The sequence below is a fragment of the Neodiprion pinetum genome, chromosome 3 (assembly GCF_021155775.2).
Source record: "Neodiprion pinetum isolate iyNeoPine1 chromosome 3, iyNeoPine1.2, whole genome shotgun sequence".
Classification (NCBI taxonomy): Eukaryota; Metazoa; Arthropoda; class Insecta; order Hymenoptera; family Diprionidae; genus Neodiprion; species Neodiprion pinetum.
Window position 1 is genome coordinate 32789173 of NC_060234.1, and position 23777 is coordinate 32812949.

Consider the following 23777-nt stretch of genomic DNA (forward strand, 5'->3'; position numbering starts at 1 on the left):
TTCTGGCGCGATGCGCCGATGCTCGTGTATATTCGGGAGCTGACCCTGCACCTTGCGCCTTTGATCAGACTCGACCGATTTGTACGGGATGACTGTGACCGCGCCTCGTACCCAAAGTATTATTTCATTCATTTTATTATAATTACGCGGCAACTCCTCGATGCAACGTTACCGGAAATATTCAATATTTTTCAAAACACGGAGAGTGTGTATCTAAAAGTGGCAGCTAATCTCCAGTCGTATTCGATTCGAGTGATGTCTCCGTTTACGGGGTGCATGAACTGAAAACATTGAACGGCTCGTTAGAGGACTTGAAAAAATCGGTAATAATCACAGTCTTATGGCTTATTGCGGCAGAGCCGTAAACGTGGGCACGATGCTTACGATTAGGCTTCCCAACATGTTTTATGTTCTCGTAATTAACGCCGCTTGAAATTCCTGCTAAGAATTGCATCGGTTGCTGAAGATCTTCATAATCTTGAAGTTTAAAACCTCTCATGGTCTTCGAACCGAACTCCACCTTCATGTTTTTCGCGGTGGTAGTTGCTGAGAGACACCATACGTATAACATGTTTTGGGTTTACCGACTCGAAGTAATCTTGATGAGCCATTCGATATTGGCTCTCCAGATTATCCGATGGCGCCATCCTCTGCTTTCCATTCCTCTTGAGACGCACATGCATCAAGAACGACCTTGCAGCTCACGCGAGGGGCCGGTTCTCCATGAATTTAAGAAGTAACGCTAAGAAGCAGCCGGGAGAGAACTCGATCTGGGTAACCACTACGCACATATTTGTTTCGCTTAAGTGAAATGCCGTGTTCTTTCTACTTGTGCTTTCAATTGACCATCTAAAACAGCGCAGCTCTGATACACGTATACCACTCAAGAGCACTGTTGAGTTTTTAACGCGATCGCGAATATATAACGCGGCATTAATTTTGTTCGGAGGTGAGAAAGTTGCCCGTTTCAAACATTTGATTCTCATCCCACAGACGAAAGAATACAAAGGTTGAATTATATTTTTCAAGATGTTGACGACCTGCTAATATAGCCTCTTCAATATGCCTTCGTCTTCGACAGAATTTATCATAATCTCGAGTCTTTCCTTTGTGCGCACTTTGGTATGCAGAAAATATTTGCTCGCTTCGAGTGGGTAAAAAGAAAAGAAGTCACTGTGAAAACCAATATCGCGAGCCGACGTGAATCATGGGGAATGACAATCAAGTGCCGCACGTAATTGATAGCCTCCTTCCTACACTCACCCGTTACAGCCAGTCCACCAGGTGAAGAGCAAGCTTCGATACGAAAGGTGAAAACGATGGCGTATTGCTGGTATTGCAAAATATTTCAATTACTGTTATGCAAATATGCCTATGCACAATGTATCACGGATATATTTCATAGTCGCAACCGCAATAAGCAATGATTCTAAATCATCCGGGAAAATATGACTTACTGCCCATATGGTAGTGAAAGCAGTGGAGAATCTCTACCTCATTCTTATTATTTTGTATTCTCATCATATTATCGTATGCTATCGATTCATATTGCACACGCGAGTTTTATTCGTTCCAGCTTCGTGTTTGTGCTTATCGAATGGCACTTTTGTTTGAGCAGCATCGTTTTTATTCGGCCGTTTATAAGACGATATGAATGCAGTAGCGTGTTGGCCATGATAAAAGCGCGGAACTAAGTACCCACAACAACGACTAGAGTATCAAATATTTGCTGTCTGTACACAGACACACACATAATCATCGTCAGAAAATAAATTTCTGCTTGCATAGAGAGCACAAAATAAATTTATCTTAAAACAAACAGCGTTAAGCTACTTTCACAATGAACCTGCAGCTTATAATTGAATATAATCTAACATAATATGACCTGAATAGGCGCGGCCGGAAATGTCAATTCCGTTAAGTTGATCTATATCGGCATAATTCATTGAAGGCTTAAATTAAACTAGATGACCTTAATCCATTACCCCAGCGGTGAGAAAAGTACTTGTACAATACAGAAACTTTATAAAATCTAAAGTACGAGAAAATCATCCTTCAATGATTTCGGTATTATTTTAACAATTATATCGCAGTCAAAATATGCGTCGCCCATAATTATAGTAGCTAAGCTGATTGAAGAATTTGATCGTGAAATTAAAGATACTTATGAAGACATTAAATAATTTCAGAAAAAGTTTTCCTTGAATAAAATTCTTTTTTCTTTTTCATCGAATGTACTACTTGTGGTACGGGAGACGAAAGTGACTGAGAAAAATTGAATAGGTCGAAATATTGTGATCAACTAGACACGGTCCCCCCAGGTCTTTGAAGATGAGCCACGGCGTAACGAATTACGAATTACGAGTGAACGTATGACGATGGCAGAACAATGCAAAGTCAGCGCAGGCATAGGTTGGGGTCGAAGGTACGCAGACGCCGTCGCTATTCGTCATCGTAGGCGTACATATGCATACGGCCAGACTCGGCACCGCCCTATATACATATAAACTTTGAACGACGCCGCAGCGTTCTTCCAATAAGAGCGTTTATCGTCTATCGTGTTTCGTCTTCAAACATAATACGCGCGTGGATTGCCGTGAGGAAACGGCTAATTAGTGCGGTTAGGCCCGACGTTTGACAGAGGGACTTCAGTCGGCCGCAGGACGCAGTGAAATTTGGACGTTCTCGTGTGGTGTTATTTATTTATTTTTTACCTACGCGTTCCAAAGCTATGTGGAAATTGCTGGTCATACTCTTCTTCGGCGGAGTCTTCGGTGGTCCGTTGGGGAACGGATCGCCGCTGGCCTTCAAACCTGACAGCGTCGAAACTGCGGAAGAACCGTGCCATTGTCCTTCGTCCTCAGTGTCTTCTGCCCAGATCGAATCACCCACCGTGGCGAATCGCCCTCTGCTCTCCTCTGGCACCGGTACCCGCACCAATTCGTTGCAGAACCTGGTCTACAACGGAATGCCTTGTGTATGTAGCTTCGGTCCCTCCAGGATTCCGATAAGGGACGACTACATTTACACGCCAGGCATCGGCTCGCACAAACTTCACACGCGAGCTCTGGTCTGGAACGACGCGAGGAAGGTCTGCAACGACGAAGGCGGCCACCTTGCTATCATTAACTCTGTCTCCGAGGCTCGGGTAACGTTATATTTGTTGATAAAGGACACGCGATCCACCTCGATGACGCACAAGTACTATTCAATGCCTGGATTTTTCCTTGAGCCTCACAATTGCACCCTCATTTATCGCTGTATTAAATATGTTTCGAGTGTCGTACGAGGTGTACTTGTAGCGTCTCGAGTACCATAATGCAATTACTGGATTGGGGTATGGCACCGTTGAAAGCGCCTGTGTTTTAACTATAAATACTGTGTTTGGTCCAAAATGACTAATTCTCGGATAATCTACTTAGGGGACTGTATGACAGGACAGAGAGGACGAGTTTGTCACACCGGCTTACGATTAGCCTACCGTATAATAAATTTTCGTGACGATAATTTCTTTACGAACAAATTATTCCATTCGACTTAACTGTCAAGAGAATTAGGCTGTTAAAAACGAATCTAAGACATTGATCGAATAAACCTATTATCGTAAGCCTAAAATCGATTCGTTGTAAATTCTTAGTTGGAATTATCGTCGCTTAGAGCAAGATTACAAGATAATTAAATCCATGTGATAATTACCATGGTCAATAACCCCCTTAAAATAGGAAATTCCTTGACATCCCCAGGTGCTGTTGGACATATTCAACAAGTCAAGTCCGGTGAAGGGCGCAGCCTACGATCACGCGGCGTACCTTGGAATTCACGATCTGTACAAAGAGGGCGAATGGGTTACGATTTCAGGGGAATCTTTGGCTCAAACTGGATATACCAAATGGACAGACAAGTGGGGCGGCCAGCCGGACAACGGTGATGGCAAACAGAACTGCGGTGTGTTGTACAAGGAAGGAGGCATGGACGACGTATTCTGCGAGGCAGCTTTTGCGTACTTCTGTGAACTGCCCACAATTCAGTTCGTCAATTAATTCGATTGTCGCAATAGCCGATCTTCGTGGAATTCCGTTTATCGTGTGATGTCTGATCTACGTTATTCGACAACTTCGAAAATGGTGTCATCTATGAAATCATCTTTCTACTATTCCATTCGATCTTAGAGACTCAACATGTTGTTATTTGCAATAAAAATAAGTTTGTCTTCCAAGTTTGATCATCACGCAGCGCAAAATTTACCACTTACATGTCTGGTTGCAGTTTATAATAACGGACGGTGAATTCATACAGAACGCGATACGGTTACGGTGCGGTTGGGCTTAAGTCACGATCCTGATGCATCATGCCTCTTTGTGTGGTTGAAAAAATATGTTGTTTTCTTTCGTCTGAAACTTTTTACACCTCGTTAGCAAATATCTGTACCGATGCTCGAGAACTCCAATTTGCACAACCTTTTTAATCTGCTCCTGAAATTTTTTTTCACCAACTGTTTAGCGCACGGTTAACCCAGCTGTGTGCTGTTCGTGAGAGTACGCGGTGAATCGTCATTGGCAGAACGATGTTACTCATTTTACTGGATATCCTTGCTAATTGCCAACAAACATTGCTGCCGGCATATGTAAGAAACTTCGAAGGATCGCGAGTAGCTGACGCTCCCAGACTGAGCCTTGGCTCCTGCGCTCGTTCTGCCATTCTGGCCTAATACACCTCGCGGCGCAGTCTAGTTCATAAATATCGGAACAAGGAGATTGAATCCGGCGGGTTTGCAAGTGCTTCATAAATTTCAAATTCTCCGTCTGACGGTAGCACTGCAGCTGAAGTCACCGATCGATATACGGGCGTTGCAATATATACTATATCGATTTGCACTTCTTTTTCTTCTCTGAAAATCAAGAACCAGTTGGCAATTATTGCCGCAAGTAGTCACGCCACCGACGGAAGATACTGCCAATTGGGCGATTCAATTTACCATTAAGATAGGTAGATCTGTTAATTACTGTAATTTATTAACCCTACATATATGCGCACTCGATGCAGCTCGATAGATATTAACAGATATAGCTTTCAATTCCATAAAGTTTCATTTGAGAGGCGAAAATTCGCCTCGGCCTTTATATCACACGCGGCCAGGAAATCCAACTTTCGGGCCTAGGGTCGTAATGTACTATAGAATTCTATAAATCACAACCGCAGGTGACACTGTGTATAAGAAATCTCCGGCCGTGTTGCGTAAAGATATACCAATTACAACTGCATAATTTTGTTTCATTCCTCCATCAACATTTCTCTATGTTTCACAATAACAGAAACCCCATTTCAGGGGAGAATTAGTTCCATGATTTATCAACTTTTAATATTCTTAGTTAGTTTTGGAATTTTACCTTAGAATTGATCGCACTCCATGAATAACTTGACTTATTGTTAAACTATATCTTTTCTTTTCCCTCAATCTTTATTTTTGTGAACAGAAATGCGAAAGGTAATTATTCGATATCTCATGTGAAAACCAAATTTCAATTCAAAAGCTAGAGAAAAATGCAGCAATATTGTGATTTACAATACATCGTTACAACAGTGTATCGGTTTCTACGTGTACACCGGGTGCTCTGATGGTAGAACGATCCGCGAGAACATTCTTCGGGTATGTGCCTCGTGCACAAGCTCCAATTATAACGGACCGGGCGAAAATGCTGTTTAAATTGCAGGTTCGCGCCACTTCGGTGCGTAAAGTCGTTTTTCCCCCGCCCCCGCCGTTCCCTTCCTCTCTTTCACCCTCTTCATTGATTCAAGTCAATGGGCAGTCCTTGTGGTTCAATGATCCCATCAAACGTTCCAACATTACGCCGAGATGTAAATCAGCGCCGCACTCAAGAGTCCGTCCCACTGAAGAACTGAAGTATATTACACCGATGTGGATTTATGTAAAGAGACCACCGTGGATTTCTTACCACGAAGATTCAATTGTAAAAAAATTAATTGATTTGACCCTGAATCACAATGCGTGCAGATTTTATTGTCAGATCTATACAGTACTTTCTCAGTTCTCTTCCGATTACGGAGCAGTGTAATACACAACAAAAATCTAGGCATAGCTTGAAGCGAAATAACTTTTCTACTTCGTTTCTTCTAGAATGGAGAGTCATTTGCGTAAGAAGCAATAAGTGCACCGTGTCAAACCGGATACGGTAAGATCAGACCAAAATAGCCCTGAGTGCAACGCTCTCCCCTTGCTTAAGCTGAAGGAACAAAGTAATCAACATCAAACCACAGATTTTACTATTACCCCAGCTGCTTGGTGAAGGAGTAAAAATTCAATCCTAGATGCGGTGATGTTTGATCAGGTACCTACTACAGTACTTACAGCGACTTTTGAGAAGCAACGTGTCAAAAATCCAAAAGACCGTGGCATTGCGTTATAGTAATACAAAAATAATCTCTCGGTTTCTTGAAAAGTTAAGCGATGGATCCCACGTCCGTGGCGGAGCCTGCAGAGGACTTCTATACGGAGGTGTGCAAGGAACCCGAGCCACTTCAAGCTAATGTCACACGGCTAGGGAAGAAGGCGCAGGTGCAGATTCATGATTCGTTCGCGAGGTCGATTAAAATACCAACGTTCGTGGTTTTAAATAACAATAGGCCAGAGGTTTTAGCTCTAAACATCTCTGTCGGGATGTATTGTTCGCCTGTGGAGATGGCAAAAGGAGCTATAAGTCATTACACGTCAAGATGTTGATTATGATCTCCATTGTAGCCACCGTGTCGTGAGCATTGTTCGCGAACCACAGAGCCACCTGTATACCTAGACTTTGCTGTCTCAAACCTAGGCTTCGGTACGTTTCATTCCGCTGTACAGCTGTATTCGCAACCGAGATTTCTGTGCGCTAGAAAGCCGATCCTAGCTGCTTCCATCTGCACAGCACTGTGCACCATATCTACGCCCAGGTGGCCCACGCTACATATCGATCTAGAAAACACAGATTGAATGCAGCATCCTGAATCTGAAAGGCTTTCTCACGATACGTTTGTAATAAAATTCCGGGACCTTTTTTAGTAAGAGAGGTAAAGCTAGTCCTTCGAGCATTGGCATTTAAAGGGTGTATGAGAAGGAGGAAGAAGGGCCAGTGATCGAACACTGAATTTTGTATCCCAAACGAAAGAGCTTTTTATGTAGAATTCAAAAGAATCGACTATAAGCGCAAATTATTCGAGTACAGTAAATTTTTCCCCATTCTTTATTATTGGTCCATACTAATATGGGCTTCAAGAGCCCAGCCAATGATCGTCAAAGTAACGATGTCTTTGACGATTAAAAAGTTTGCGAACTTAAGGAATAATATGTAGATATGTATAATTAGAGGAATAATAAAATGAAAAATATTCTAATGTCGACAGATGAAGACTGAAGGGTTTGGAAACTGAAATGGTCATCATGGCCTTATGCCGGTTACCTAATCACTTACCAGATTACGCGCTATGCATTTATTGACAAAGCTGGATAATCACAGTCCATAATCAGTTCCTCAAATATCACAAGATTAAGAATCGCACGAAGATCAGTTAGAACTTGGCTTGGAAATGAAATCGCACTGTCAGTAGGCAGCAAATGAACAGAGTCGTCCGACGGGAGGCCAGTTTCTCGTTCACGCGCCAGCGAGCGCAGATCCGCGAGCCACGACCGGCGCACTTGGTTATAGACTTTGTCTCTTCCTGTCCCTCGACATTGTCCCGAGCTCTCTCGATTCCCGAGACTTCAGCTTCCACGTAAGAGTTTATGATATTTTCTGTTATTTTTGACACAAGGTTATGGTTTATGGTGCTCGATACTGCATGGAATCGAAGAAAGAGAATCGGAGATACTTAGAGGGAGGAAAAAATATATTATTGTTCCACAGAATGTAATGCAACGGCCGAGAAAGAGAAAGAGGCAGAAATCATCGAAAAAATGAAAAAACAATATTGTGGGAAAGACGGTAAAATAGGAAAGAAGAAATGGGAACTAAACGGAGATCGGAGCTCAGTGAGCGGTCGATCTCAGATGGTGCCATATTTCTTTTTTCCTCTCTTTCATTGAACAGAGATAGAGAATGCGACAACGGTGAGTAGCCAACATAGAGATTCCATTAGTTTATCCGTGTCAGTCGTGTGATTTGGAATGAGAAATACGTGCGTTGCCGATTATGCTCAGCCCCGAACGGTACATCCTAAGCACAATATCTCACAGTGCAGGGGGCCGGTGCACCTACCATGTGTACCATCGGTGAAACGTAAGGTTTAGCCTGTATAAAAATATGAAAGCACTAATTCCAAGAGCAAGAAAATAACAAGGATCAACTACGAATTCAAGTGGAATAATCGAAATCGGGAGAGATAAAGAAGAGGAATCCTCGCAGTTTCTTTAGAGATTTTACTGAGGCTGGATTTGGGCTAAGTGATCACAAGTCATGTTTAACTTATTTGTTCGAGATGTTGTTTTGCTGTTGTTCGGTAGTCCGACCATTTCGTTGGCCGGCAGCAGGGCTCAAGTTACTTGGACAGGAATCCTTATCCTTATCTCGTCCCGCTTCCTATCTCGGATAATCGGGTCGACTCTCTTCTGGACTTCAAACACGATAACAATATCGCAACGTCAACAATCCTCCTGCTGTCGCATGTCCTGGTATCACTGTTCTCCATTCTTGTAATTTCGTCGATAAGGCCGCGCGTGTACCGCGATCGCGATCACATCTTGAGATGTTTATAACAGTTATCGGATTTTACAGTTCCGCTATTTACCACCTATTCCCTGATTTTCTCTACACTCTATCCGTTTTCTAAGCCGGCGTTATGGCCCCGGGGCGATTGCACCAGGCAAGACCCTCGAAGCGCGATATTTCACGCTTAGTTAGCAGAACTCGAAAGTTTATACGATGGACCAAATAAGTTCTCCGGTGCAGATCGTTGTTCACCGCGTTACTCCTTGAAGTCAGCTCAAGCTCATAAAGCAAATCCAGCTTGTCGGATACGGGGAGAAAATTTATGCTCGAACTTTTCGAATGGTTGTTTATTTTCAGCACTTGTGGCACCCTCACGTGTCAAAACCGCAGGGCAAAACTATTTAATTGTAAAAGTAGATTCTTATCTGAATTCACATTCCAAGTAAATCTGACTTTGGAACGTGAAAGTTGACCAGTCTGTACGAAATATTTCACATTTTGATATTGGAATATGATTTATTTGATTTACACTTGTTTCTAGCGTCATATCGCTTATTATTAACCACGCCTTTTGAGTCGGATCCCGATGAAAAATGTGTCGAAAATGTACCTAATCAACTAGAATGAAGTGGGTGGAGTGTTTTCGTCGGATTTTCAAAGCCAACAGTAATTTCGCGTCGGGTGTAATTCATGCAACTCAAGTTTCATTTCTATTTCTTAATTTGAACGGCACGCACTCTCGATCGGTTCATCCGTCTGTCCGTCGACTGCAGTGAGCGAGCAAGTTCTCGCGAAGGTTCGGGTACATCTTACGTGCATTTCAGTTCAAAGAACTCGTCGCCTGTTTCAATATTTATTGTGGGATACGTACAGGCGCCTAGAACGTTTTCTTACTCCGAACTAATGGAACAGAACGTACATGTAGTTTCGATGCAACGTTTGTCTTCGTTTAGAAATTACGCCGGGACCGTCCGGCTCTTGCCCTGCAGTACTTTCGTAATACAGCGCTTCCAACTTGCAGGAAAATAGAGTTTGCTTTACCACCGATGACTGATCACACACAAGCTACCGATGGACCGAACGGACGGACGGACGGACGGACGGAAGGTATGACATCAAAGTCCAAACTACACTCAGCGATATATAATACATGAAAATGCGTATCTATGTACTCACCTATGTACACAAACGGGACTGATCAAGATACGGAATCTAGAGCGTATGGAAAATAGTGATTATTAATTACGATATACATTTAATTCCGCAGATAAATATATGTATAAGAAGAAAAGCCGTACTCGGGTATCTTCACACTTATATACGTACAATCCGCTGTAGTAGACCCCGTGCATCATCCAGATTGAATTAACACGTACTAGATGTATCGCTCGCATTCCACGTATATCAGAAGTTATAGATCACCGATTTAATTCTATAATGTCGCCTTGTGAAAGTTGTTCAATAAGCTTCACTTCGGAATTAAATTTGTATGGGTGCGCAACTCATTGATTCTTATCCAGGAAAATTTAGAGGGTACGTATACTGCTGGGTTAATTTTTTTTACTAGCCAATATTCGTATACACGATTACGGAAATAATTACTGCTGCAAGAATCCATAAGGTAATTAACGAAAACGTGTTCAATAAATTGTATATTTATTCCGAAATTTTTTACGCCAAATGGGAGTACACTTTATCGACCAATAAAAACTAATTCGATTTCAGTGCTTTAAGGTAATGTATGTTTTAATATGAGTGAATCATTGGTCAGTGTCTCTGGGTAAAGCCAATTCTTCAAAAATCAATATTCGCCAAGTACGTTTACTCTCATGAACGGTTTTTGCAATGTTTCTTTGATGATGGTTCTTGAGCAAGAAGCATTCTTGGAATACTAAATATTTAGTGAAAACAAATATTGTGCTGTAAGACTCTAGAACGTTGTTCAATCAGTTCTATTTCATGATACACAAGTTGAACAACGCAGGCGCCAACTTCACGCCTTATATATTAAGAGTTCTTGTGGCGAGACGGATATTCTTGGAAACTTGAATAAGTAGTGATTCGTAATATTGTCATGTACCCAAGACCCTTAGAAGTTGTCGGTTAATTCTATTACCTAATGCACAGGTTTAACGGAGCTGGTGCCCAGCTCTTTGCCTCGTTTTCGTGAAATAACGAAGGACAGCTCGAACTTTGTAACACTCAACTGTAATGCGGCTGTACCATTGAGATAAGATCGAAGAGACTCACGTTGAAGGTTTAAATTGGAAGATGTACGATTACTTGGTAGCCAGAAAGGATATGGTCGGAGTGCATGGCTCGGGCTCTCGTTCGGGCAATGCACCTCTGCCTGTACCTGCGAATGCAAATAAGCTTTGGCGCCACGAAGGAACCTCCTCATGCACTGGGAAATGATTTTCATGGAAGTATATCATTTGTCTCACGCAAATGAAGTTAAGTAAACATTCTCAGTGTAATTGAATATTGCAGGCAAAGCTTCTGTGGTTTTTCAGCATCGGCATTGACTGACGCGAGACCTGATTGGAAATCTGGGTTGACAAATCAATTTCTTGCCTGTGTCAAACCCTCGTCAAATCTTTGCGGGTGCAAGGATTGTGATGATGAAACGACAATTAAGTGGAATAAATACAAGTACTGGCATGACAATGCATTTCGCATAGTTGCGACAATATATATGATAGAGAATTAATCTCCGAGAATCCGTTGCATGATTTCATGTGGGTTAAGGTGAGAAACAAGTAATATGTGAAGTAGGAGCACTGTGTCAGCTTAAGATATTGAGCGTAAAATTGTGTTGCAGCTTTCTCAGAAAAAATTCTCCATTCGGTGAGGGTTCGAGAATACTCGGAGCAATCAGCCGCCAATCGATCATCAAACGTCAACGTGGTTCATCGCGCTCTGCTGATTTGCAGAACATCTTCGAACGAGTCACCGAGGCAGTCTTATCTTAACTACAGTGACACTGTCCGTTAGCGATTTCGTCCTGTCTCTTACAGGCGTGCGACGTCTCTGGATGGTTGACCGAATTGAAGATTAAAGAAATCCGTGCTGCTGTGAGACTTAGTGATTCGGTAAAATTCTATTGAAAATGACATGCATGATTCGTAATCGATCTAATTATAGTCGTGAATGGATTTAAAGTCTGCCACGAGAAACCATAACTAATAATAACAAAATACTTATGTAACGTGTATTCATTGGTGGACCAATAAGCTGAATAATGTTATGCAATCCCTGATATTCTCTAGACATTTAAAGCATTGTACATACATGCACGTACTGCATACACGCTAAAAAGTTTAATGACTAGTTACTAGAAGTGGTGGATATGCATTTTATCAGGATTAAAGAACAGCAAGATTATTTAAATACGTAGGTATGGATGGAAATCATATTAGGTATAGATATCGTTTATGACGTGATGAGTGGACCAAATTGACTCGTATGAGCATAAATGTGGATAGTTTCCGGATAGTTACCAGAAGATGCCCTGCGGATTTGCCAGCTGTAATTCTCCGCTGCGTAGTCTAAGCAATTTAGCAAGCTAATTGTAAACCATATCAGTTCCGCTAGCGGTATGACGTCAAAATGACTAATACAAAAATCGCTCTTATGACATACAGGAAATTTCATTCAAGCATTTATCATAACACCGATGTAATTGAATTAAAATGCTACAAAGGTTAACCTGAATATTTGATGACAATAGAAATGTATTCCACGAAAATCGATTTCTGAAGGATTTAAGAAATTTTGAAAGGATTGACAGTGTGAAACGTAAAATTGGTACCAAGGATAGACTGCCAGCTTCCTCGATCAGGTCACAGTAAAATGTTGAATAATCCCCTCACAATACATGAAAAATGGTCTATACTAAGAACCGATTTTTCAGAAGGCAAAAAACGAAGTTTTACACAATTTTGAATATCTTGAAGATCGTAAGACTTCGAATGTTCTACGATGCGCCGATTTAAGGGAAATCAAATGAGTTCTAATGCGCTACCGAACGAAGATCCGTCCTTTTACAGAAAAATAATAAATTCAATCCAGTCGTCATAATTGGATTTCTTATTATACATATTCATCAAGAAGCGAATACGAAATGATGCGTTCAGGCGGTTCAATATTATGTTGTGAACTGTTATATGAATATTTTTCATTTTCTGGTTGAAATAATGTACGAGCAAATAATAAAATACGAGCAAAAAGTTTTATCATCCAACCGTCGCAGAACGGCAGCGTTATTAGCTGACCCGTTAACTGAAGAATATATCTTTAGTCAAAGTTGACCATCGACGGGCCTAGCCGCTTGAATCGGCAAGAAAGATAACGTGCGTATTTCTTGTCTGAAATGTAGAAACTGAAATCATTATACATCATATCATATCATCATACATCATATCATCATACATAGTATTAAAGTTTGAAACCAAAGTTTGAATGTTCGAACGTTCAGATTTTCAGAAAGTGACGTCAACCAAATTTTTTTTTTTTTGTCGTAATCGATCTATAGTAATCGTCGACGACGGGAATTCCTCAGTCTGGAAACAACCGCGCAGTTGAGCGGACGGATGAGAATCGCGCTCCGCAGATTTCGAGTACCGGGTTCTCAACCTCCTGGATCCTGCGCTCCGGGTCCGCTACCTTGTGAAACTCGAGTTCCAGGACGAGCGCTCCGTAGTTTCTATGCTCCAGGTCCGCTACCTGGTGAAACTCGATTTCAGGGAGAAGTGCTCCGTAGTTTATGCGCGCAAGCTCAACTACATGGTGAAACTAGACTTCCAGGACAAGCGCGACGTGGTTCCTGTTTCATATTTACAGTGAATTAATTCGATTTATTTTTCGCACAAGCCCAAATTCAGGAGCTGTCAATGCGCTAATAATAATTATACAATTTTTTATAATTTTCTCATAATCTTCTTGGTGAAATGTGTCGATGAAAAAATTGTATTAATCCTTACGCAATACGTTTGATGTGTTCTAATACTGAAAATATTTATCAGTATACGAGGTATAACCCGAGGTGTTTAGCGCTGGTCGTTGGAGATGGTCTGAGCTGGACGAGGAGGAGGACGAGGAAGACGAGGAGAACAAGGTGGACGAGTGGGACGAGGATTTGCGCTCGGTGAGTTTAACACTTTTATACTATTTAATGTCAATTGTAATTATATTGTATCTAAAATTTTTCGAACTTGTCATGTTTACGATAAATTATTTCAATTCATTTTTCGCGCAAGCTTGAATTCAGTAGCTATAAATAGGCTAATAGAATTTATTATATAATTGATTAATTAATTAATTATAATAATCCTTACACTATATTGTTTATGTGTTCTTATACTGAAAACATTTATTACTGTTCTAGGTATAATCCGAGGTGGTTGACGGTGGTTAGAGGTGGTCGGAGGTGGTGAGGGGTGGTTGCGGGTGATCAAGGTGGACGAGGAGGAGAACGAGGGGGAGAAGAACGAGGAAGCGACGGAGAACGAGGATTTTTGTAGGGTGAGTACAACACTTTTATAATATTTAATTCCGATTGTAATTAGGTTTTACTTAAAAATTTTTAAACTTGGCATGTTTACAATAAATTGTTTCACTTCATTCTTCGAGCAAGCCCAAATTCGGTAGCTCTTAATGCGCTAATGAAAGTTCTATTACTTTTTATAATTTTCTCATAATTTTCTTAGTGAAGTCTGTCGATGAATGAATGGTATTAATCCTTACACAATATTTTTGAAGTCTTCTCATACTAAACATGTTTATTGGTATTCAAGACAACCCGAGGTAGTTAGCGGTGGTCGTTGGAAGTGGTTGGCGGTCGTTGGAGGTGGTCAGAGGTGGTTGCGGGTGATCGAGCGGGACAAGGAGGAAGACAAGGAGGAGATGGACGAAGTTTCATACATGGTGAGTGTAACATTTTTATAATATTTAGTGGCAATGTTGATTATATTTTATCTGAAATTTTGTAAGCTGGTCATGTTTACAATAAATTATTTTAATTCATTCATTCATTTCTTCGAGAAAGCACAAATTCAGTAGCTCTAAATGCGCTAATACGATTGATTGGTTTATTAATTTATCAATTGATTATATAAATCCTCACACAACACTTTTAATGTGATCTTATGCTGAGAATATTTATGACTGTTCATGGTATGACCTTAGGTGGTTATCGATGGATGTTGGAGGTGGTTGAAGGTGGTTGGAGATGTTCGGAGGTGAACGTGGAGGAGGTCGAGGAAGACGAGGAGAACAAGGTGGACCAGGAGGACGAGGATTTGTGCACTGTGAGTATAACATTATAAAGTATTGAATAAAGTAGGAGTAGAAGTAGAAGTAAGAATAGGATCAGGAGAAGGAGTAGAATTAGGAGTAGGATCAGGAATAGGAGTAGGATCAAGAGTGGGAGTAGGAGTAGAATCAGGAGTAGGAGTAGAAGTAGGAGAAGGAGTCTAGCCTACCCTACCCTACCCCCTACTCTACCCTACCCTTCCCGCCCCTACCCACCTCCTATACTCCTACTTCTACTCCTTCTCCTGATTCTACTTCAATCTTACTCCTACTTCTACTACAACCTTACTCCAACTCCTGATCCTACTCCTATTCCTACTCTTGATCCTACTCCTATTCCTGATCCTACTCCTAATTCTACTCCTACTCCTGATCTCACTCCTATTCCTACTGCTAATTCTGGATATTAATGTTACGGAATATATAGATTGCGTATCAAATTGAATCCCATATCGAAACGAACAATTCTTTTATTGTCATATTATAGCCAATTATAGTGGATTATCTAGTATGTTTTCTAGAAAATTATAAAATTTATAATTTGCATCACATGTTAATCATAAATGAATCATATATATATCAGTGTCGAACATGGACCGCGTATACTGACATTTATACTTTTTGGTCTCTGCATCATTATTACATCTGATCTACTTTTATTCATGATCTATGTATGCATCATTCTTCTCTCGGATACCTATACTTTAATTGAATCACTGTTTTGCTACGAATTTTGAAAGATATTTATTCTCATTATCAATTTCTTGGAGGCCGACAAGTCGGTGAGTACACTCAGGCCAAGTACTGGCTTGGGCTTACCATTGCGAAGACTGTGTTACTCAGAAGTTGAATGCAGGCAGCATCATGTCGAAATCGGAAACTCTCTGATGTTCTGCAATAAGTTCTCAACTCTACCGTTGGAATACCTCACAGAGCAGTTTTCGGTTGTCACGTTAAAGCCCATGAGGGCGACTGTGTTTATATTCTTCATCCAATGGTGAGGCTAACCCCTTTGTATTTTTGGCGAAAATTTCCGCGATTTTGAAAAGTGCCGGAATAAATTCTTTCATGCACAATTCCGTCGTGATTTTGCGAGAGAAATCGATTGAGCGCAGTCCCAATACGCTGCGATCAACGATTCTGAAGTAACAGCCCAAAAACGAGAACCTGTGTTTTCGACATTCTTCAGCAGGTAATTTTTTCCTCGTATCTTTTCTCCTGTGGATCCCACGCTCCTTTCGCTGCGTTTTCTGAGTTCCTGGGGGTCCAATTAGTCAGGAAAGGGTCGTACAAATCGAATCTGAGACCTGAAATTTTCGGTCGAAAAATAGAGAAAAAGTAAGGCTAACCCCTTTGCATTTTTGGCAAAAATTTTCCCGATTTTCAAAAGTGCTGGAATAAATTATTTGCGGCACTATTCTGACGTAATTTTGCGAGAGAAATCGATTGAGCGCAGTCCCAAGACGCTGCGATCAACGCATCGAAAGTTACAGCCAAAAAACAAAACCTGTGATTATATGAATCCTTACGTAATGTTTTTGATGTGTTCTTATACTGAAAATGTTTACTGCTATTCCAGGTACAACCCGAGGTGGTTGACAGTGATTGTTGGAGGTGGTTGAATGTGGTCGGAGGTGGACGAGGAAGAGGACAAGGAAGACGTGGAGAACGAGGTTTTCTGCACGGTGAGTAAAACATTTTTATAATATTTGATGACAATTGTAATTATATTTTATCTAAAATTTATTAAACTTTTCATGTATACAATAAATTATTTCAATTCATTTTTCGCGCTAGCCCAAATTCAGTAAGTATCGGTCCGCTAATGAAATTTTAATAATTTTTTATAATTTTCTCATAATCTTTTTAGTAACATGTATCAGTAAAAAAATTATATTAATCCTTACACCATATTTTTGATGTGTTCTAATACTGAGAATATTCATTAGTATTCAAGGTATCTCCTGAGGTGGTTGGCGGTGGTCGTTGGAGGTGGTCGGCGGTGGTTGGAGGTGGTCGGAGGTGGACCTGGAGGAGGACGAGGATTTGTGCATGGTGAGTAACACATTTTCATAATATTTAATGGCAATTGTAATTATATTTCATTTAAATTTATTAAACTTATCATGCTTACAATAAATTATTTCAATTCATTTTTCGTGCAGGCCCAAATTCACTATCTCTTAATGCGCTAATAAAAGTTCTATTTTATAATTTTCTCATAATCTTCTTGGTAAAGTCTGTCGATAAAAACATGATATTATTCCTTACACAATGTTTTTGATGTGTTCTTATACTAAAAATATTTATTACTATTCCAGGTATAACCCGAGGTGGGTAGCGGTGGTTGTTGGAGGTGGTTGGCGATTGTTGGAGGTGGTCGGAGGTGGACGAGGAGGAGGACGAACGGAACTGAGTCTCAAAGCCCTGTTGACATAAAAGCAGCTATTCGATAGAAATTATAGTTTATAGTTTACACAGCCCATTGCATGATATTTCATTATAAATACGTATGTTTCAATGTATTTAGGAATAATTTATCAAATGTACAGAGGTCATGTGCAAATAATAAATGAATTCGACCGCAGTTTGACGTATTCATTAGAGCTTTAACAATAAATTTAAGCTTTGTTACTTCTTTTATTTCATTATGGATAATCAAAAACATTTCCGACTATTCGTGCTGTGGAAGCATGGGGATTAAACCAAATGTAGCAAAAGATTAGAAACAGTGTATGTAGAGTACGGGTATTTTTCTAATAATGCAAATAGAATAGAATACCACGCCTTGCGAATTAGCTTTCCAGACAGAGATGAACGATGAATTTTAAGGACTGCATTATCGTTGTTGAATACTCTATGCCTCATGGAAAAAGAAAATCTGTAACGATAAAATTGATGCACCGGATCATCGTCGACTTTAACTTTTGAAATGTCCTACCATTTCGAACACCTCCTACCTCCCCCTGCCACCACCGACCGTCAATGGCCACTTTCGACCACCCCCTATCACCTTCTGCCAGCGCCGACCACCTCCTACCATTTCCGAACACCTCCAACCATCCTATTTACCTATATTACTAGATTAGCTATGATATGAAAAGAGAAGAATGATTCATTTCGAAATGGGATTCTATTCGACGCGCGGTCGATGTATTCCATAACATTAGTATTCATAATTATTCCAACAACTTTTCATTTGCTCTCTCGATCTTGAATTTTCATAGGCATAGAATCGAAACGTTGTTTTAGCTGGTCGCAAGTGAAGTATCTGCGTTGGGTGGAGGAGCGGAATTGTTTTTCGAAAAGTATTCGGATGGAAAAAAATTCAGAGTAACTGCAATACATAACGGATGCGCTAATTCTGAACGAGATGAAATGGATGCTTCGTATATGAGACAGTATTTAACGCTGCGTAGTGATTTGAAGACCTAGAAAGGTGATAGGGAGAGAAAGAACGACGCTTCTCAACACTTCGAGTGTATTTTAACACACATTTGAAAGATACGAGCGAAATTTTTCATCATCCAACTGTCGCAGAACGGCAGCGTTATTAGCCGACCCGTTCACTGAAGAATACATCTTCAGTCAACGGCTGACCATCGAAGGGCCTGGCCGCTTGAGTCTGGAATCGGCAGGAGAGATAAAGTGTGTATTTCTTGTATAAAATGTGAAAGCTAAAATCATTATACATCATATCATATCATCATACATCATACATCATACATCATACATCGTACATCATACATCATCATACATAGTATTAAAGGTCGAAACCAAAGTTTGGATGTCGGATGTTCAGAAAGTGACGTCACCAATTCAAAATCAGCCAGCCGAATTCCTCAGTCGGGAAACAACCGCGCAGTAGAGCGGACGGATCAGAGTCGCGCTCCGCAAATTTCGAGTACCGGGTTCTCAACCTCCCAGATCCCGCGCTTCGGGTCCGCTACGTATTTCGAGTACCGGGTTCTCAACCTCCCAGATCTCGCGCTTCGGGTCCGCTACGCGGTGAAACCTCGACTTCCAGGATAAGCGCTCCGTGGTTCCTCGTTCATGTTTACAATAAATTATTTCAATTCGTTTTTCGCGCAAGCCCATATTCAGTAGCTGTCGGTCCGCTAATAAAATTTCTCGACTTCCAGGATAAGCGCTCCGTGGTTCCTCGTTCATGTTTACAATAAATTATTTCAATTCATTTTTCGCGCAAGCCCATATTCAGTAGCTGTCAGTCCGCTAATAAAATTTCTCGACTTCCAGGATAAACGCTCCGTGGTTCCTGGTTCATGCTTACAATAAATTATTTCAATTCGTTTTTCGCGCAAGCTCATATTCAGTAGCTGTCGGTCCGCTAATAAAATTTCTCGACTTCCAGGATAAACGCTCCGTGGTTCCTGGTTCATGCTTACAATAAATTATTTCAATTCGTTTTTCGCGCAAGCTCATATTCAGTAGCTGTCGGTACGCTAATAAAATTTCTCGACTTCCAGGATAAACGCTCCGTGGTTCCTGGTTCATGCTTACAATAAATTATTTCAATTCGTTTTTCGCGCAAGCTCATATTCAGTAGCTGTCGGTCCGCTAATAAAATTTCTCGACTTCCAGGATAAGCGCTCCGTGGTTCCTCGTTCATGTTTACAATAAATTATTTCAATTCGTTTTTCGCGCAAGCCCATATTCAGTAGCTGTCGGTCCGCTAATAAAATTTCTCGACTTCCAGGATAAACGCTCCGTGGTTCCTGGTTCATGCTTACAATAAATTATTTCAATTCGTTTTTCGCGCAAGCTCATATTCAGTAGCTGTCGGTCCGCTAATAAAATTTCTCGACTTCCAGGATAAACGCTCCGTGGTTCCCGGTTCATGCTTACAATAAATTATTTCAATTCGTTTTTCGCGCAAGCTCATATTCAGTAGCTGTCGGTCCGCTAATAAAATTTCTCGACTTCCAGGATAAGCGCTCCGTGGTTCCTCGTTCATGTTTACAATAAATTATTTCAATTCGTTTTTCGCGCAAGCCCAAATTCAGTAGCTGTCAGTGTGCTAATAAAATTTCTATAACTTTACAATCTTCTCATAATCTTTTCGGTAAAATATATTGATAAAAAAATTATATTAAACCTCACACAGTATTTTTGATTTGTTCTCATGCTGAGAATATTTATTAGCATTCGAGGTATAACTCGAGGTGGTTAGGGGTGGTTGCGGGTAATCGCGGTGATTCAGGAGGAGAGGGACGAGGATTTGTGCTTGGTAAGTAAAACACTTTTATAATATTTGCTGGCAATTGTGATTATATTTTATCCAAAATATTTCAAACTATTCATGTTTACATTAAATTATTTCAATTCATTTTTCGAGCAAGCACATATTCAGTAGCTATGAATAAGCTTACACAATTTATTATATTATTAATTAATAAATTAATCAATTACTTAATTACTCAATTATATTAATCCTTACACAATATTTTCGATGTGTTCTCATACTGAAAATATTTATTACTATTCAAGGTATAACCTGAGGTGGTTAAAGGTGGTCGGAGGTGGACGAGGAGGAGGACGAGGAGGACGAGGATTTGTGCTGGGTGAGTAAAACACTTTTATAATATTTGCTGGCAATTGTAATTATATTTCATCTGAAATATTACAAACTTGTCACGTTTACAATAAATTATTTCAATTCATTTTTCGTGCAAGCACATATTCAGTAGCTATGAATAATCGTATACAATTTATTATATTATTAATTAATCAAATAATATTCTTATAATATTTAATGGCAATTGTAATTATATTTCATCTGAAATATTACAAACTTGTCGCGTTTACAATAAATTATTTCAATTCATTTTCCGTGCAAGCACATATTCAGTAGCTATGAATAATCTTATACAATTTATTATATTATTAATTAATCAAATAATATTCTTATAATATTTAATGGCAATTGTAATTATATTTCATCTGAAATATTACAAACTTGTCACGTTTACAATAAATTATTTCAATTCATTTTCCGTGCAAGCACATATTCAGTAGCTATGAATAATCTTATACAATTTATTATATTATTAATTAATCAAATAATATTCTTATAATATTTTATGGCAATTGTAATTATATTTTATCTGAAATATTACAAACTTGTCACATTTACAATAAATTATTTCAATTCATTTTTCGTGCAAGCACATATTCAGTAGCTATGAATAATCTTGTACAATTCATTATATGATTAATTATTTGATTAATTACATTAATCCTTACACAATATTTTTGATGTGTTCCTATACTAAAAATATTCATTTCTATTCCAGGTAATACCCGAGGTGGTCGGAGGTGGACGAGGAGGAGGACCAGGTGGACGAGGAGGAGGACGAGGTGGACGAGGAGGAGGCGGGATGGGTCGTGGGAGAGGACCTCTCCTCTCCTCAGAGGAGGGGAGGGGGAGGGCAGGGAAGGGGGAGAGGTGGGCGGGGAGGGGGAAGGGAAGGGTAGGGAAGGGAAGGGGATGGGAGGGGAGCGGCGGGGTAGGGAGGGCGGCGGGGAGGGGGGTGGGGGAGGGAGGGGGGGAGGGAGGGGAGGGCGGCGGGGAGGGGGGTTGGGGTGGGAGGGAGGGAGGGAGGGCGGGCGGGGGGGAGGGCGGGAGGGCGGGCGGGGGGGGGGGGTGTACTGCTCTATTAACTGTAACGGGCTCGCATTGATATCCGTCCTCCACTTTCTCTCTCCCTCCCTCCCGCCCTCCCCCCCCGCCCGCCCGCCCGCCCTCCCTCCCTCCCTCCCTCCCACCCTCCCTCCCTCCCGCCCCCACCCCCCTCCCCGCCGCCCTCCCCTCCCTCCCCCACCCCCCTCCCCGCCACCCTCCCTGCCCCGCCGCTCCCCTCCCATCCCCTTCCCTTCCCCCTCCCCGCCCACCTCTCCCCCTTCCCTCCTCTGAGGAGAGGAGAGGTCCTCTCCCACGACCCATCCCGCCTCCTCCTCGTCCACCTCGTCCTCCTCCTCGTCCACCTGGTCGTCCTCCTCGTCCACCTCCGACCACCTCGAGTATTACCTGGAATAGAAATGAATATTTTTAGTATAGGAACACATCAAAAATATTGTGTAAGGATTAATGTAATTAATCAATTAATTAATAATATAATGAATTGTACAAGATTATTCATAGCTACTGAATATGTGCTTGCACGAAAAATGAATTGAAATAATTTATTGTAAACGTGACAAGTTTGTAATATTTCAGATGAAATATAATTACAATTGCCATTAAATATTATAAGAATATTATTTGATTAATTGATAATATAATAAATTGTATAAGATTATTCATAGCTACTGAATATGTGCTTGCACGGAAAATGAATTGAAATAATTTATTGTAAACGCGACAAGTTTGTAATATTTCAGATGAAATATAATTACAATTGCCATTAAATATTATAAGAATATTATTTGATTAATTAATAATATAATAAATTGTATACGATTATTCATAGCTACTGAATATGTGCTTGCACGAAAAATGAATTGAAATAATTTATTGTAAACGTGACAAGTTTGTAATATTTCAGATGAAATATAATTACAATTGCCATTAAATATTATAAGAATATTATTTGATTAATTGATAATATAATAAATTGTATAAGATTATTCATAGCTACTGAATATGTGCTTGCACGGAAAATGAATTGAAATAATTTATTGTAAACGCGACAAGTTTGTAATATTTCAGATGAAATATAATTACAATTGCCATTAAATATTATAAGAATATTATTTGATTAATTAATAATATAATAAATTGTATACGATTATTCATAGCTACTGAATATGTGCTTGCACGAAAAATGAATTGAAATAATTTATTGTAAACGTGACAAGTTTGTAATATTTCAGATGAAATATAATTACAATTGCCAGCAAATATTATAAAAGTGTTTTACTCACCCAGCACAAATCCTCGTCCTCCTCGTCCTCCTCATCGTCCACCTCCGACCACCTTCAACCACCTCAGGTTATACCTTGAATAGTAATAAATATTTTCAGTATGAGAACACATCGAAAATATTGTGTAAGGATTAATATAATTGAGTAATTGAGTAATTGATTAATTCAATCATTAATAATATAATAAATTGTGTAAGCTTATTCATAGCTACTGAATATGTGCTTGCTCGAAAAATGAATTGAAATAATTTAATGTAAACATGAATAGTTTGAAATATTTTGGATAAAATATAATCACAATTGCCAGCAAATATTATAAAAGTGTTTTACTTACCAAGCACAAATCCTCGTCCCTCTCCTCCTGAATCACCGCGATTACCCGCAACCACCCCTAACCACCTCGAGTTATACCTCGAATGCTAATAAATATTCTCAGCATGAGAACAAATCAAAAATACTGTGTGAGGTTTAATATAATTTTTTTATCAATATATTTTACCGAAAAGATTATGAGAAGATTGTAAAGTTATAGAAATTTTATTAGCACACTGACAGCTACTGAATTTGGGCTTGCGCGAAAAACGAATTGAAATAATTTATTGTAAACATGAACGAGGAACCACGGAGCGCTTATCCTGGAAGTCGAGAAATTTTATTAGCGGACCGACAGCTACTGAATATGAGCTTGCGCGAAAAACGAATTGAAATAATTTATTGTAAGCATGAACCGGGAACCACGGAGCGTTTATCCTGGAAGTCGAGAAATTTTATTAGCGGACCGACAGCTACTGAATATGAGCTTGCGCGAAAAACGAATTGAAA

At 40.1% G+C, this 23777-nt stretch overlaps 2 protein-coding genes across 3 annotated transcripts; both read left to right on the forward strand.

Annotated features, from left to right (window-relative positions):
• The first annotated feature begins 2527 nt into the window (after positions 1–2527).
• On the forward strand, positions 2528–5333 carry LOC124214794 (hemolymph lipopolysaccharide-binding protein-like). Its single transcript, XM_046617429.2, has 2 exons — positions 2528–3148; positions 3744–5333. The coding sequence occupies exons 1-2, from the start codon at positions 2732–2734 to the stop codon at positions 4038–4040; spliced, it is 714 nt and encodes a 237-aa protein (XP_046473385.1). The 5' UTR covers positions 2528–2731; the 3' UTR covers positions 4041–5333.
• Positions 5334–13271: 7938 nt separating this feature from the next.
• Positions 13272–17610, forward strand: LOC138190560 (uncharacterized). Of its 2 annotated transcripts, XR_011176605.1 has the most exons (8): positions 13272–13845; positions 14086–14222; positions 14495–14624; positions 14886–15007; positions 15782–16008; positions 16591–16696; positions 16961–17066; positions 17333–17610. XR_011176605.1 is itself a non-coding variant. In XM_069134259.1 (7 exons), exons 4-7 carry the CDS (start codon positions 14900–14902, stop codon positions 17448–17450), a joined length of 438 nt encoding a protein of 145 aa, XP_068990360.1. In that variant the 5' UTR covers positions 13272–13845; positions 14086–14222; positions 14495–14624; positions 14886–14899; the 3' UTR covers positions 17451–17607. The 2 variants fall into 2 exon arrangements, 1 of the variants encoding a protein (XP_068990360.1); XM_069134259.1 differs by lacking the exon at positions 15782–16008 and having other exon boundaries at positions 17333–17607.
• Positions 17611–23777: the final 6167 nt, after the last annotated feature.